This window comes from Pungitius pungitius, chromosome 1, assembly GCF_949316345.1.
Source record: "Pungitius pungitius chromosome 1, fPunPun2.1, whole genome shotgun sequence".
Taxonomy (NCBI): domain Eukaryota; kingdom Metazoa; phylum Chordata; class Actinopteri; order Perciformes; family Gasterosteidae; genus Pungitius; species Pungitius pungitius.
This window is the reverse complement of record NC_084900.1, coordinates 32,374,093-32,388,221: the sequence shown is the minus strand read 5'-3', so window position 1 is coordinate 32,388,221 and position 14,129 is coordinate 32,374,093. Positions and strand designations below refer to the sequence as shown.

General features: G+C 37.6%; 2 protein-coding genes across 2 annotated transcripts; one reads left to right on the top strand and one right to left on the bottom strand.

Annotated features, from left to right (window-relative positions):
• Nucleotides 1–186: 186 nt before the first annotated feature.
• Nucleotides 187–6,091, top strand: nemp1 (nuclear envelope integral membrane protein 1). The gene is made up of 9 exons (XM_037480496.2): nt 187–375; nt 936–1,057; nt 1,304–1,520; nt 1,606–1,678; nt 1,955–2,048; nt 2,131–2,245; nt 3,244–3,469; nt 3,736–3,912; nt 4,779–6,091. Exons 1-9 carry the CDS (start codon nt 264–266, stop codon nt 4,948–4,950), a joined length of 1,308 nt encoding a protein of 435 aa, XP_037336393.2. The 5' UTR covers nt 187–263; the 3' UTR covers nt 4,951–6,091.
• A 663-nt stretch (nt 6,092–6,754) lies between these two features.
• Nucleotides 6,755–10,685, bottom strand: ormdl2 (ORMDL sphingolipid biosynthesis regulator 2). Its single transcript, XM_037480497.2, has 4 exons — nt 10,537–10,685; nt 8,979–9,152; nt 8,389–8,540; nt 6,755–7,482 (listed from the first exon to the last, which is right to left on the bottom strand). Exons 2-4 carry the CDS (start codon nt 9,150–9,152, stop codon nt 7,347–7,349), a joined length of 462 nt encoding a protein of 153 aa, XP_037336394.1. The 5' UTR covers nt 10,537–10,685; the 3' UTR covers nt 6,755–7,346.
• Between the last annotated feature and the right edge of the window lie 3,444 nt (nt 10,686–14,129).

Genomic DNA, 14,129 nt, shown 5'->3' with positions numbered 1-14,129 from the left:
ATACCTATTTTATAAACATTCATCTTGGTATGGTGGCTTTTAAAACAATCTCAAGTCATTGTTTCTATCTGGAGTTCTGTACCTGTTCGGTCCATCAGATTAGTCCAACCACACTTTTATCTCTACAGTCATTTGGAGAGACGTTGAACGCACAATAACGATGACGACACAGGCTATGACTCTGTGATTGGCCGGACGGCCTGTAACTCAATCCATCTTTCTTGCGGCGGAAAGGGCGGGCCAAAGCAGTACGGAGGCTCATCATGGCGGGATGCATGAAAATGACAAACGGCTTCACCTCTCTGAATGCTAAATTAAGGCTTTCAATAGTGCTTCTTTTCTGTTTACCACACACGTCCGGTTTACAGGAACCAGGTAAGAATGGGTGTTATGCAGCAATAAGGGTTACCTTAAGTAATATGTTAGATATTTAAAACAAGTTTCATCGACCAGGCTAACTAATGTTAGCTTGTGTGGGCATTATAACAAAAGTAAAAACTATACAGAAGTGATTTGATGCGGACGCTTTTATCTTTGCTCGGACACTGCTGGTTCTTTTTCGGGGCACATTTCATTCGATTCCGATCACGTTTCAAATTGGCTGAGAACAAATCTGTGAATCGTAAACTATCTGCAGCCATCAGGTCGATTCGATCATGCTGATCATAGAACCTGAGCGTCACTGAACACAAACGTGTTTTAACTTGCTGCTATTCGGGTGTTTAAGACAATGATAACTTAACACCCGTGTGAGGTATTTATACGATGACAATACCAACAATTACACAACGCCGGCGATATCCTTCAAATACTTGGCTTAGGAAAACAGTCATCTTTTGTTTTAATTTTCTGATTTTTGTGACTATGAAAAGATCAATTCATCAATCAACATGCAATCTTAGTATTACATGCATCTATGTTCTCATCAAACGCAGGTAACAACCACCGTGTAACTGATCTTCAGGATGGAAAGGAGTACGTCATGTCAGGGTCCAACAGATTCTGTTACAAAAATTCTGTGTGTCCAACTTGGAGGCATACATGGACAAGAATTCAGGTAAGCTACACAAGTCGAGAAATGCATTTGATGCAATCATAAAATAATTAGATAATGTCAACAAAAATGTTGTTCTTATCAGTGTCTCTCCATCAGTCTGGGTGTCTTGAGGCCAGATGTTATGTGGTTTAGTCACTAAATGTTATGACCATCTGTGACATTAAGAAATAAGAGAAACCCATAACGGTTATTAACAAGTTATATTCTACAGAACTTGGGTCCATAATATCTAATTATGTCTGATAGGTCCAAGTGTGGAGTTCAAACGTGTTTAAGGTGGAAACTGTGGCGGGTGAGGAGGAGCTCCAGGACCTGGATCGCTTCAGTATCTGGGGCTGGTTTCAGAGCCTTTTACGAGAGCGGCACAATGAAACCACTATTAACATCAATCTGTTCAGCAAGGAGATGTGCTTCAAGGTCGATCCTGCTCACCAAACCAAGTACACTGTCAAGCCCCTTCGTAGTAAGTGGGAAAACCAATACATGCAATGGTATTCCTGGTTATTGAAAGATATTGCATTCAACAGAATTTCTTTTTTTCCTTTCAGAATTTGATATCTATCTGTTTTTGGTTTTCCTCGCCGGAGCGTCTTTGTTTGTCTTTGCAGGACCACTCAGCAGGTAATTTTGCCTCATAATCCGGAATCAGGATCAGGAATCGGGAAACATTTATTGCCATAATATGTCAGACATACAAGAAATTTGACTTTGCTGTTTGTGCATGACAGCAGAGAGTTTGACAATGGACAACAAGACAACATAGTGCAAGGAATAAGATAAAATATAGAATATAATGCTATGCTATATGTAAGAGTAATTCTGTTTGTTAGGATTTTACATAACATGTACAACATATGAACAATTTGGTAATTTATTTTTTTCTTCCTGTCAATGAAGGAGTCAACTTTTCTTCTACTCTGCTGGTGTGAGCACTGGCATGATTGCCTCACTCATTATCCTCTTTTTCATTTTGGCACGGTTTTTGCCAAAGGTAAGGAATTTCCTTGCCAACAAATTGACATGGATTTTAATCACTTTGGCCTCATTTAATGATTGCACTCTTGTTTGTACAGAAAAGTCCTTTTTACGTCCTTATTGTTGGCGGCTGGTCGTTCTCTGTGTACGCCATCCAGCTTGTCTTCAGGAACCTCGGCGTAATTCTGCAAAATCACTGGAACATGGCGTTAGGTACTGACCCTCACACTTTACAGATTATGACCTTTCTTGTGTTATTTTTCACTAGTTAGTCAACATGTAAAGAAGTGTCAGTATAACTATTTTTTTCTGGATGAAATATTGACACCATAAATAATTGTAATAAATTAGATTGTCTTTTTTAAAACCATGTAATGCAACAAATATAATTATATTATAATAGCCTTACCGTATAAGTTTGCCCCTTCAAAAAGGAATTCAGTTTTCATTCTCAAGATTATTCAGACTTTGGAAATAGAATGTGAAAAAATTGTATTTGTTTATCCAAATAAACAAATGTAAAATGAAAAATACTTTTACACTCTGTTAACAAAACGGCCCATGGTCCGCTAAATGTCAACATTCACCCGTTCACACCCAGGCCCTCATACGCTAATGCCAGGTGCCACCTGGGCCCTGTTACACAGAGCAGGTTTAGTGAGGTGAGATCTTTTTTAGTTTTACAAAGAAAGGTAACTTAAACTCTAGTTCTGTTACCTTGACTCAGTGAACTGTCTGCTGGCAGCCTTTATTTAACCAACCCTGGGTTTCTCTCTGTTGGCTCCATCTTACAGACCCAATGTTTTTTTTTATATTACAAAGAGTCTAATGCCCCTCTATGTCCTTTTTGCAAGTAGAATTCTTTTGTATAAATATGCAATGCTATGACTTGATGTCAGCTGCACTGATTTAACATAATTCCTAATGTACTGGATATAGTATGTTCATTTTATTGAATTATCAGGATACAGTTGCAGAATGTAGTTTTGAAAGAGTTTTTTTTAAATAGTCTGCATATAGTTTCAACATTAGTAGCTGAAATAAACATTCTGAATGCTGTTGACCTGCAATCTAAATGTATTTCTAACATTTAAAATCCTACTATATTTGAACCTTAAAAGAAAACATGTATTGTTTCTGACATTGTCCTAATATAAATGTATATAAAATATATGGGAGGGTTAAAATGTCTCCTTTTGTGTTTTTGTCAGGTTATGTTGCAGTGGTGGGATTCATCACCTTTGCTGTGTGTTACCGTTACGGTCCGCTGGTGGATGCAAAGAGCATTAACATCTTGTCATGGACGCTGCAGCTCTTGGGCCTACTCCTGATTTATCTAGGAATTCAAATTCAGCAAGTTGCATTTTCCATCATTGTGGCAGCTGTGTTCTCGAAACATCTGGAGTACCCGGTGTCTCTGACGCTTTCTGCATTCAGGTGTGTGTGTGCACAGAGCTGACAGAAGGTGGCGTAATAGAACCGTAATATACATAATAATCTTTTGAGATATAGCATTCCTGTTATATTGTGTATTGTATTGTATGCTCAATGATGGTAAACAGAATCGCACATTATACAAATTTGTACCAATCTGTAGTGCTAAGAGCTGTTTTTGATACTATTGAAATTGATTTCATAATCCACCATGTTTTAAGTCATTGCTTCTATATACTGTTCTTTTCATTTCCTGTTGTGTTGTGCAGGAAAATCAAACGGTATGTTCGCTGGAAGCCAGAGCCACGTCGGCTTTTGAGTGACGAAGAGTATCAAAAGCAGGGGGAGGAAGAAACTTTACGAGCTCTAGAGGAGCTGAGGAAGCACTGCAACAGCCCAGAGTTCAGCCCGTGGAAGGCCGTGTCCAGGCTTCAGTCCCCGAAAAGGTGCCTGTCCTGACGTTATGTTCCTCCAAGATTACAATTCATTTAAATATTACTATTATTAATGATATTAAGTGGCTTTAACCTAGCCTGGTTTACAAAAAATAGAAAGTCACTAATGATTCACTAATGCTAATTACAGTGGAATTAATAGATGACAATTCACCTATTGGATACTGTCGATTAAACCCTGTTACTAAAACAGATATTTATATTAAAAGGGAAAATTCACCAACCATTTTAAATTGTGTTGATGGTGAATTTAGTGGATTGAATAATCAGTGCATGCTATTGATGGAGAAAGCTGAGTGGACGGATGTAAAAGTTTCTCACTTTAAAGTTAGGTTTTGAAAATGCAGTTTTGTTAGCTACAGCACACTGAATATTTCTGTTACTCAACATCAGCAGAACTATAGAATATTTTGATTTTTGCTGCATTCCCATTATGTTTTTTTTTTGTAGTAGGTAGGTATTAAAAAGGTCTTCAGTCATCAAATTTGTCCTTATAACCAATGACGTTGATGGATGAGAGAATGAACTACAGGCCATTTCAACATAGATTTCTCCAGGTAGCCAAAAACAGACCATTCTTGTTTAGTTTGCATTGCTTATGAGTAAAACCATTAAAAAAAAGGCTTCCTGGTGTCCAAAAGATTTAGTGGATAACGCTATTCTTTTACGGTGTCATTGTTGACTCTGATTAGGATAGCTAGGAAAAACCCTGATAATAAAACGGTGATAAATAAGTGTTTGTTTAGTGCATATGAATTATCTGAAGTAAGTGTTGCCAAATAGCCCTTGTAGTTTTGAAGTAGAATATTTGTGTAGTATCTAGGTACTCCTGAACACATTGTCACTGTATTTTACAGGTTTGCTGATTTCATTGAAGGGTCTCTTCACTTGATGTCAAATGAAGTGTCCGTTCACGTACAGGAGTACGGCTTTGGAGGATCTTTTTTTGAGGACGAATTTTTCGACACTGATGACGACGACGACGACGAGGAACAAGTCGACATAAAGCCCATGATGATCCCAGAGTGAGACCACTGTGTTAAAAGACGTTCCGCAAACAGCGACAATGCTATTATTGCCTTTCACAGAGGGGTGGGGGGGCTGCTCCAGGTGTCCTGACAGATTACTGTGCAAACTGGATTAACAAAAGTGTCAATTTTGATCTTTGTCTGGACTTCGAGTCCAGGCTCAGAGCGGAAACAACAGGCAAAACGGCGCGTGGTCAGATCTGTCAGTATAAATAATAGTAGTAGCAGCTTCAAAGAATTTGCACTAAAGCCAAGTCTCTGTATTTATTTTCAGGGAACAATGACCTTTGTTTAAATGGTTTACAGAAATGGAGACACAGAAATGAACCTTTTACTGTGTGATGTTTAGTTTTTGTCTTCAGCTTAGAGAAGGTTTTAAAGTTTTAGTTTTTGAAGCGTGTGTTGAACGCAGAGAGATTGATGTAAGGCGTTTTAACGTAACCAAGGGATACGTTCTCCCCGGTTTGAACTGCAGCATGAGAGTGTTGTGGTTAATATCTTTCTGCTCAGGGAGAAAATGTTTGTTCGAGTTGGTATTTAATTGTTTTCATTTTAATGGACATAAATCAGAAGAATTCACCTCAAGTATTTTGAATAAAAATATACTTATGCATGAATTGGCATTCTATTAATACGATTATTGGAAATAAAAGGTAAGATGTTAATAACATGATTTCTTTGGTTAAATCCAAAAGCTCATCCTATACTGTATAAGTATATTTATGCTACTTTGTACTTACTCTACTGTTACATTTCAGAGCAATACTATTTACTGCATTTATTCGACAGCTAAAGTTTCTTTGAATCGGGATTTACATATTACAGGATTAAAAAAATAGAATATAATGGGATTACTCAAGAGTCAAAAAGTAGCTTTGATCAGCAACATAATAAAATGCTACGCACATCACGCATCTACTTTATAATAATCCACACGGGTGTTAAATAACTAAGTGCATTTTGCATTTAAGCACATCTGTATACTATGTCTTCTACTGCAATGTTTATCAATTTATACTATTTGGAGTCTTCCTATCTGCCATTACTGCTGCGAGAGAATAATTCCACCATCTGTGTCTCCAAAAGATTTGAACGGCCCAAAATGATGTTTAAAGAGCAAAAGAAATGGATATTGGAACAACAAAAATTGTTCATGCTTTACAGTGTATAATATATAAACCAGATATTTTCATTGCAGAGGAAAATTAGGGCACATTTGTTTAATGACATAACCCATTGCCATCATTGATTTTGATTAAGGTCTTCTATAACATAACTGGGATAAAACTGGAGTGGATTTTCAACATTTACTGTTCAAGTGAGACTGGAACACTATTCTTCCGTTTCAGTGAGCCATATCTGATGACATTTAGCCCAATTGCCCTCTGTATCCCACCACTGGCTGCTTTACATTAACAGGGGAACACACCTGTGTCTGTTGATAACACGTGTATGAAACAGCTGATTAGGCATAGCGTCATTTGCGTGTTTCACAGGATCAGATGGGATTACTCCGCTTCAGTATTTCCTACAACGAACTTCCCCAAAGATTTTCATCACTAACAGGGAACCCTCACTGGAACGCAATTGTGGCCACTTTGCATGCAGAAGAGGAGGGAGAGGGCGGGGGAAACCCTCGGGTACACGAGCATATTGCACAGGCTGTGACAGCCTGTGCACAGTTGTGTCATGTAAAGTGTCTGGAGTTCCCCTAGTTGACAAACTGGCCCACAATCGATTGATTCTCACGCGTCTACACACAAAAGGAATTTGACCGCGTGAAATAGAGATACGGTGACCAAGCATTCCCACCGTGTAAAGCTCCCACAGCTCATTTTATGAGTTTCAAACAACTTTCAGCTTTAGAAAACAGTACATTACATGATTATGTGTGTGATAGCAAGACTGCTGTGTTTATTGTAGGCGTGTAAATGCATGTTGCATATAAATCCTTCACAGTTAATCAGGAAAAATCATGAAAGTAAACTTGCACGTGTCATTCAGAATCACACTGCACCTACGGAAACAACAGTTTACAGACGTGCAGCTTGTAACAGGAATCATCAGAGACAGACAAGTGTGGAATAAGCATCATATTCGAAAATGTACAGACTTAAAATGTGCTCTTTCAAGAAGCCATAGTGTGTGGCTTTTTGAAAAACATCAGGAATGTCAGCAAAAAAAATAACGACTTTCCTAAGGAAGCGGCAGTGCGTTTACTTTCTTTCAGGCTGCAAGAGGCAGCAGAAACGGCTACTTTCATATAATACTCCACACAGTCCGTACAGTTAAGACCAATCCAACTGGTTCTCTCCTCCTCAACCTCCAAACATCGAGTAGTTCAGCAGGAACACAAAACTAGGAGTCCATCGTTGGTGGTTAAAATTCAGTGTTCAGTCAGTATTTGTTGATCCCAAATATCCGTACTCCGTGAAACTGAGGCAACTTTGGGAGGAGAACACTAAGAAGGGAGCTCGTGTTGATAATAAAATGCGTGGCATCATATTTTGTGTAGAAACTGGCAAGAATATACCTGCAGAGAAGAATAGTGTGAATTTAGCATTTTCCTCAACACTGAGGCACCAAAAGAAACAAACATGGTAAACAGTCATTTCTTAAATTTGAAAATATCTCTACAACTAACGGTACGGCTCCTCTCGCCAAAGGTTTGAAGAAGCTACGAGTTTAAAAATTGCGGCAGAATGCAACAGACAAAATATGCTTGTAGATTTAGTGTTTTCACGAGTGGGAATCCTTGTGGAGCTAACCGTCTTTTTTGACGTTTAAAGTTTGACGCTTGCATTGTTTACAATTAATGTTTAAAAGCTAGCACTCTTCTTTATTGGCTTTTACGTCAATGCGTTGGATATATTCATGCATTACTGCTATCTGTTGATCGGTGGAATATTGTGAAAATATGAATGTATCTTATCGAGTTATGTGCTCGAAATTAATAAAAAAAGGAGCCCACTCGTAGCAAAAACTGCCCCATAGTGCTACAAGACTCCACTTGTTTCTTTGAAGTGCATCATCTTAAAGCCCCAGTGAAACACAAGTCATAGTATCATTTTGCTTCTTAGATAACAAATAAAATAATACTATCAATTCTGATTTTTGGCAACTAGCCAGTCACTCGATTTGTGTGAATCCACATATCACTTTGTGAATCAAAGTGGCTAATGGAGCATTATTATACTAAATATTATAAGATACAACCAAAAACATTGTTTTCATTTCAGAGAACATGTGGTCGAGGTCTGACTCATTAAAGGGAAACTTTGCAGAACTTCAACCGAGAAATGACGCAAACATCTGTCATGGTTACCAAAATAAATGAGATGTGTAAGAACAAAAAGCTTGACAACAGGTTATTAGATCAAAAAAAGATTGTGTTAAAATAAAAAGCAGCAATTTTTTTGTTTTTTTTGGTCATACTTACAGAACAATTGGAGAGATAGTTAGGAATTTGCGCGAAGATGTGAACTGGACACCGTAATCCATCTGTTCCCAGTGTGTGAGCAGACGGGCTTTGCCTTGGTCGGGGGTCTCAAAGGGAGTGCCCTTCACTGTGTGAAGGAACAGGTACATCACCTGCAGAGGACAAACCACAGAGACCGTTTGCTCTTTTCAAGAAGTAATGCTCAGGCTGCAGAGCTGATCCTCAAGACAGTGTTGATGGATACACACAAAAAACGGTGTCTAATTTGGCTAATCCAGAAAGTTCATCACATTGATGCAAAAACTAAAATGACACATGAAATCAAAAGAAATAGTCTGGTATTGGGGAATTTTGTATTTATACCCCTCATATTTAGTTCCAATAAATATGGAGGGGGATTAAGGACAGTTCATTTATTAAATGAAAAACTGTTCCTTTAGCATATTGTGATCATTGCTTTTTAACAATGCCCACAATGGGTTCACACAGCCAGTGATACTAGAAAGGATAAATACCACAAAAAAACAGTGGGTGTTGGTCATATATACCAGATCTGTGATATATTCTAAAGATCGCCATCTTCAACTGACCAGGTTGTGGATGACGTTGGTGAGCGTCCAGACGAGCGGGACAGTGAAGAAAGGAATGCTGAGCAGGACGATGTGCAGCACGACCGTCAGCAGCAGGTATGTGAGCCAAATTCCTCTGCTGTTCATCACCCTCGTGTTGGGGTTCACCTCGCTGTGAGCTACGCCCACATTCATCTTAAATACACAGGAGGGATTAAATGTAACAGTTCAGGATGTTGACAACCAGCATTTGGGGATTCAAGAGGCGCCAACAGACTTTTTAATCCCCCGGGACTGTAGACGTCCAATTTCTGAAATATGAGATTAGCAGGCAGGATACATCTTTAAAAAACATTAATTTCTAAGTTAAACTAAGCGGTGCCAAACTCTCTGCTTATGGGCAATGTCTTATAGGCCTAATCTGAACAGTCACCTGGAAGCTTAAGAGTCTGTGAGGGTTTTCCATTTTTTTATTTTAAATAATGTTTTTTGTCAAAATAGCATAAATGACTTAATTCAATATTTGATTAATAAATTAGTTAATATCAACTGATTTCATGTGGAGTTTTTTTTCCATCTTCAAGCCTTAATAATTATACATTTTAATAGAATACTCTGAACACACATGTGCCATCCTTTTGTTTATCTTTTTTTATGCCTCCAACCTTTCACTAGTTATTACGTTTTGAACGTCACACTGCAATGACTTGTGGGTAATTCCCTTGAGAAGTCAGAATCCAATGCGGCTTTACGGAAAGGGTTTTTAAAAGGAATTGGTCGTGAAAATACAGGTAACCACCTTAAATGACTTATGTTGTGATCCGGCAGTGTGAGTAAAATAAAGCCAAAATAACCTGAAACCACCTGTCCATTAATTCAAAGTCAATCAACAGATAACTGGGGAATTTGAATAGTTGTTTAGTTGGTCCAACGTGGAACTCTACGAACATTAGTTCAGCTTTTTTCAAATGAGAAAAGGTGTTGCCGTTATATTACTGCATATTAAATATTCGGAGGTTTGAAACTTTGAGAGAGACCAGTTCTCTTTTGAGTTGGTGTAACGTTAAACGATTAATCCACAAACTATCGCATCTTAATCGTTGTTTGGATCGAAATATCCCAAACTCCGCCCCACTGAATTATTCTGTGCGACTAAACAAGCGCTTCCTCTCAAACTTCACTACGTCATTCAGCTAGCGTTACATCTAAGCAGCATTCAGACGACAACCGGTACCAAAAACTATAATAAAACAGCAATAAGGTTTAATTCTGAAATATTATACGCGGACTCAACCGCAGCTCGTCACAAAATACCCCACATTGTATAACTTCCCGCTTGAAATGTAGTTTCAAGAGACAAAACGCTCGCTTGAAAGCTACTAGTTTAGATGCTATCTACAGGTTGACATGCTAACGTTAGTTCGAAGTGACGTTGATCGAGATGTCGCAGCCGCTTACAAGCTAATATGTGACAGAAGTAGTAAACCAAAAAGGCCTCTGCTAAATCGTAAAAAATTTGCCTCGCCCATTCGAACTTTCGATGTTAATAAACTTAATATCGTTAAAGAGCAAACTTTACCTTCCTGTGTTGTAGCTCAACAGGAAATTCCTTGTTTTTTTTTTCTCTGACCCCGCCTTCCTTGCTGGTTCCGTTCTTCTGAAACGGTGGGCAGCAAAACTCCAGCCTGAGAACACCTGTCCACGTCTCTGACAAGTAAAAAGGTGGGGCGGACGCTATTAGAGAGTAATTGATCTCCAAGAAAGTCCCACCATGCCACAGTGAATATGACCAATAGCTTTAACGTCATTGAGAACATTCTCCTACTTCCCAAGGTAAACACCTAACTTAAACCATCGGATTAGTTGGATAATGCTGCAGCCCAAAAGCTTCAAACACACTTTTTACAGGACTGTGGTTCTAACAAGATGTTGCTGTTACAAGTATGATTTTAATATGCATCGGTGTAGAGTAAGATAACCCACTGCATGTAAAGTCGATAGAAATGTGCAAATGTTTAAAAAAAAACTAAAGCAGTATATTGCAACATTGACAACTAATAATAATGATGTACTTTTAAGTAAGGTTACGAATACAGGAATTTTACTTATATAGGATATTTTCAGTTTGGTATGAGTACTTTTACATAATTAAATCAAATTGATACTTCTTTCACCGCTATAATTGCTTCTCATGTGCAATTTATTATAGACAAAACCTATACAATGCCAATAACATGAAACACAAGTTTGTAGTTATATACTACATATAAGTACATATAAATATATAATATATAATAATATAAAGTATGATACAGCTTTCCTCTGTGCCAGAGAGCTCCATTGTTGTCCAGTTTATAAAATAACTTCTATTTAGCTAACAAGCTTAATTTTGATCACCAACATTCAAAGGTTGCTTACAAATTAATACATCAGTAAAAATAATACAACAATATCAATTTCTGAAAAGAGGCATTTAGTACAATAAGTACTTCCAATTAAATAAATACAAGAATGGTATTTCTAGTTTTTCCTGAGTCTATATGAATACTACTTCCACTATTGATTTTGACCTCACTGATTATCAGAATAACCGTCAATGCAGTAGGACCAGTAGGAGAATGTGACATGCAGCACACTACTAAACATTTGAACATATTTACTCAACTGAATAGGGGTGGGGTATATTGATCAATTCACTGTGTTTTTATTTTATGATATTGACATAATTTGGATTTTTCTCAATTCTTAAAGTTGCCTTGCATATTTTTAACTGATTTCAACAGATACATAACATAAAGAAATCTTTTGCACAAGGGAAAATCACTGCGTCAGGTGGGGGAAGAAAAACAAAAACACGCAGGCTCTTACCGGCACTCTCATTAGATTGCTTCCCCGAAGCATGAGAGGGGAGTAAAAAATATAATTAAGGAAGTTACGTCAAAGATGACCCGTGTGGGACACTAGTTTGCGAGTCAATATGCATGTGTTTATTTGAACATTTTATCTTTGTTTACCTAATTGTGAATGAATACATAACAGAAAACATTAGGCCGGATTTCTTACATATCATAAAATCTCACACGTAACTTGTCATCCTCATGCAAACACAAGCTACTGTAATACCAATATGACCCCATTCAGGCAAAAAAATATTTCTTTGCTACTTCATCATGATTAAAACCAAATGTAATACCTCAAAATTAGTTTTTTCTTTAGGATGAGCAGTAAAGGCACTCTTCTATATGCATTGTTATATCAATTTTACTATTATTTGGGTTGTTTTAAAATGTATTTCCTTCCGCTGTGCAACTCATTTAACCATTTCATCATTCTCTCTCTTTGGTTTTAGATAAATGCTGTTACAGTGCTAAATAACTGTGACAACTATGATGTTACTCCTCCTGCTGATGATACACACATTTGGGAGTTTATAAGGCAGGAGTAGGGCATGGATATTAACTCATAAAGGGAACACACTTCCTTGTTGAGCAATCAGGTACCTCCAGCCACTTCCTCTTTCCCATCTTCCCGTTTTCATGGAATTACTACTAATACAACATTGCTTCATCAGAGGGAGTGAAAAAGATCAGCTGAGCGCTATAATAGGGAAGGAAGTAAATAGGAAGCTGTGTCTCTCTGGAGAGCAACAGGAGTGTTTTAGGAAAGCACAGCTTCCTTCTTGTCTCAGCATATTGGTCTGGGTATTATTTGGGTATTCATTCACAGAAAATGCAGTAATTGAGTCAAGTAATGAAATGGTTACCATAAATGTTTTCAATGAAAGGAACAAACAACATAAAAAATACTTGCACAACATTAATGAACCACAACATGTAAATAATAGAAGTGATGCCTGTTATGAATATTATATTTATTCTTATTTTTAAAGGACATAGAAATAACAAATTATCTGAATAAATATCAATAAATACATTATTAAATATTAAATTAATAAATATGTTAGATAATAATTCCATTGGAAATACTTTCCACGTGGGAAAAACGAGTGGAAACACTTGTAGATGTGTCAGCCATAGAAGGCTGTACTATATACTTTGATCAATGTGATCACGTGAGATTCTTGTAAATTTAAAAGCTGCACGTCAGGCAACATTTTTCATGCATTACATGCAATTTTGAGCCGAGCTGTGTGTGTGATGAGCCGGGTCACCAACAGCAAAGACTCGAGCGCTGAAGATGGAGAAGGAGAACAGTCGGTCCATGGTGTAGAAGCAGCGCAGATCCTTCTGCCAAGCTTCAGTGGGGTAAGTCTCCTCTTTACTGGTGTGCGACTCCTGTTGGGTCAGATAAAGAAAAAAACCTATGTCCAACAATACCTGACAAATTCGGCACAGATTACTGACTGATGGATGGCTATTAAGCTTTATATATTTCCCAACGTACGTTTTTTTGCAACATTTATTTCAAGCAACTGAGCTTACCCTCAGGTGATTCCTCCCTAGCTTTGTGTTCACACACTTGTGCATGTCTTCGTGCAGTTTTTGCATGAACGGCTTCACTTCGTGGACAGACTGCGCGCAGCTGGGAAATCCGGCAACCCTCTCCACTTCAGAGATGTAGCTCTCCAGGGCGTTGAGCATCTTCCCAAGACATGTCTGAGAAAGGAGAGGGGAGGAGGAAGACTTAGGAATCGCATCACAATTCAGAGTGTCATTGTTTTATGTCCATTAAGTTTTTAGTGGCACTGCGGGACACAATTAGTGTGTAATGTTTTTCTTACCGCAGGCTCCTGTTTGAGATTCTCAGGGCCACACATATCTTGCGCCTCTATCCAGAGGAGTGGAGTGGAGAAATCGCCTATGTCTTTGGATCCACTTCGTGCCTAAAATCCATTTCAGACATATAGGCTTATTAACAATGTTGCGTTGAATGGAAAATAGTACATAGTACACAACATTATATGAATCATTCATTTTCATATTTCAAGTCAACATGTAGTGTTTATTTTGGTAAATGTTCATATTATGTACTGTTTAAATACACTATATTGTATATTGATGTTTTGGCTACTGTTCTAAGAATAGCAGTGAAATTAAACATTGTGGTTAATTGATGGTAATAAAACAGAGTACATTTATGCTTCAAAATAAATCTATAAAAGCATATTACATCAAAACATAATATGAGGCTTTATATTAAATGTTATCGCCA

Bases quoted from the DNA above. Each gene is read 5' to 3' on its own strand.
- nemp1 (XM_037480496.2), top strand. From the start codon at position 264: ATGGCGGGATGCATGAAAATGACAAACGGCTTCACCTCTCTGAATGCT. The intron at 2,049-2,130 runs GTAAGGAATTTC...TTGTTTGTACAG, and splicing joins TGGCACGGTTTTTGCCAAAG to AAAAGTCCTTTTTACGTCCT. The intron at 3,913-4,778 runs GTGCCTGTCCTG...TGTATTTTACAG, and splicing joins AGGCTTCAGTCCCCGAAAAG to GTTTGCTGATTTCATTGAAG.
- ormdl2 (XM_037480497.2), bottom strand. From the start codon at position 9,152: ATGAATGTGGGCGTAGCTCACAGCGAGGTGAACCCCAACACGAGGGTG. The intron at 8,541-8,978 runs GTCAGTTGAAGA...TGTCCTCTGCAG, and splicing joins CCAACGTCATCCACAACCTG to GTGATGTACCTGTTCCTTCA. The intron at 7,483-8,388 runs GTAAGTATGACC...TCTTCTCTGCAG, and splicing joins ACTATCTCTCCAATTGTTCT to GTATATTCTTGCCAGTTTCT.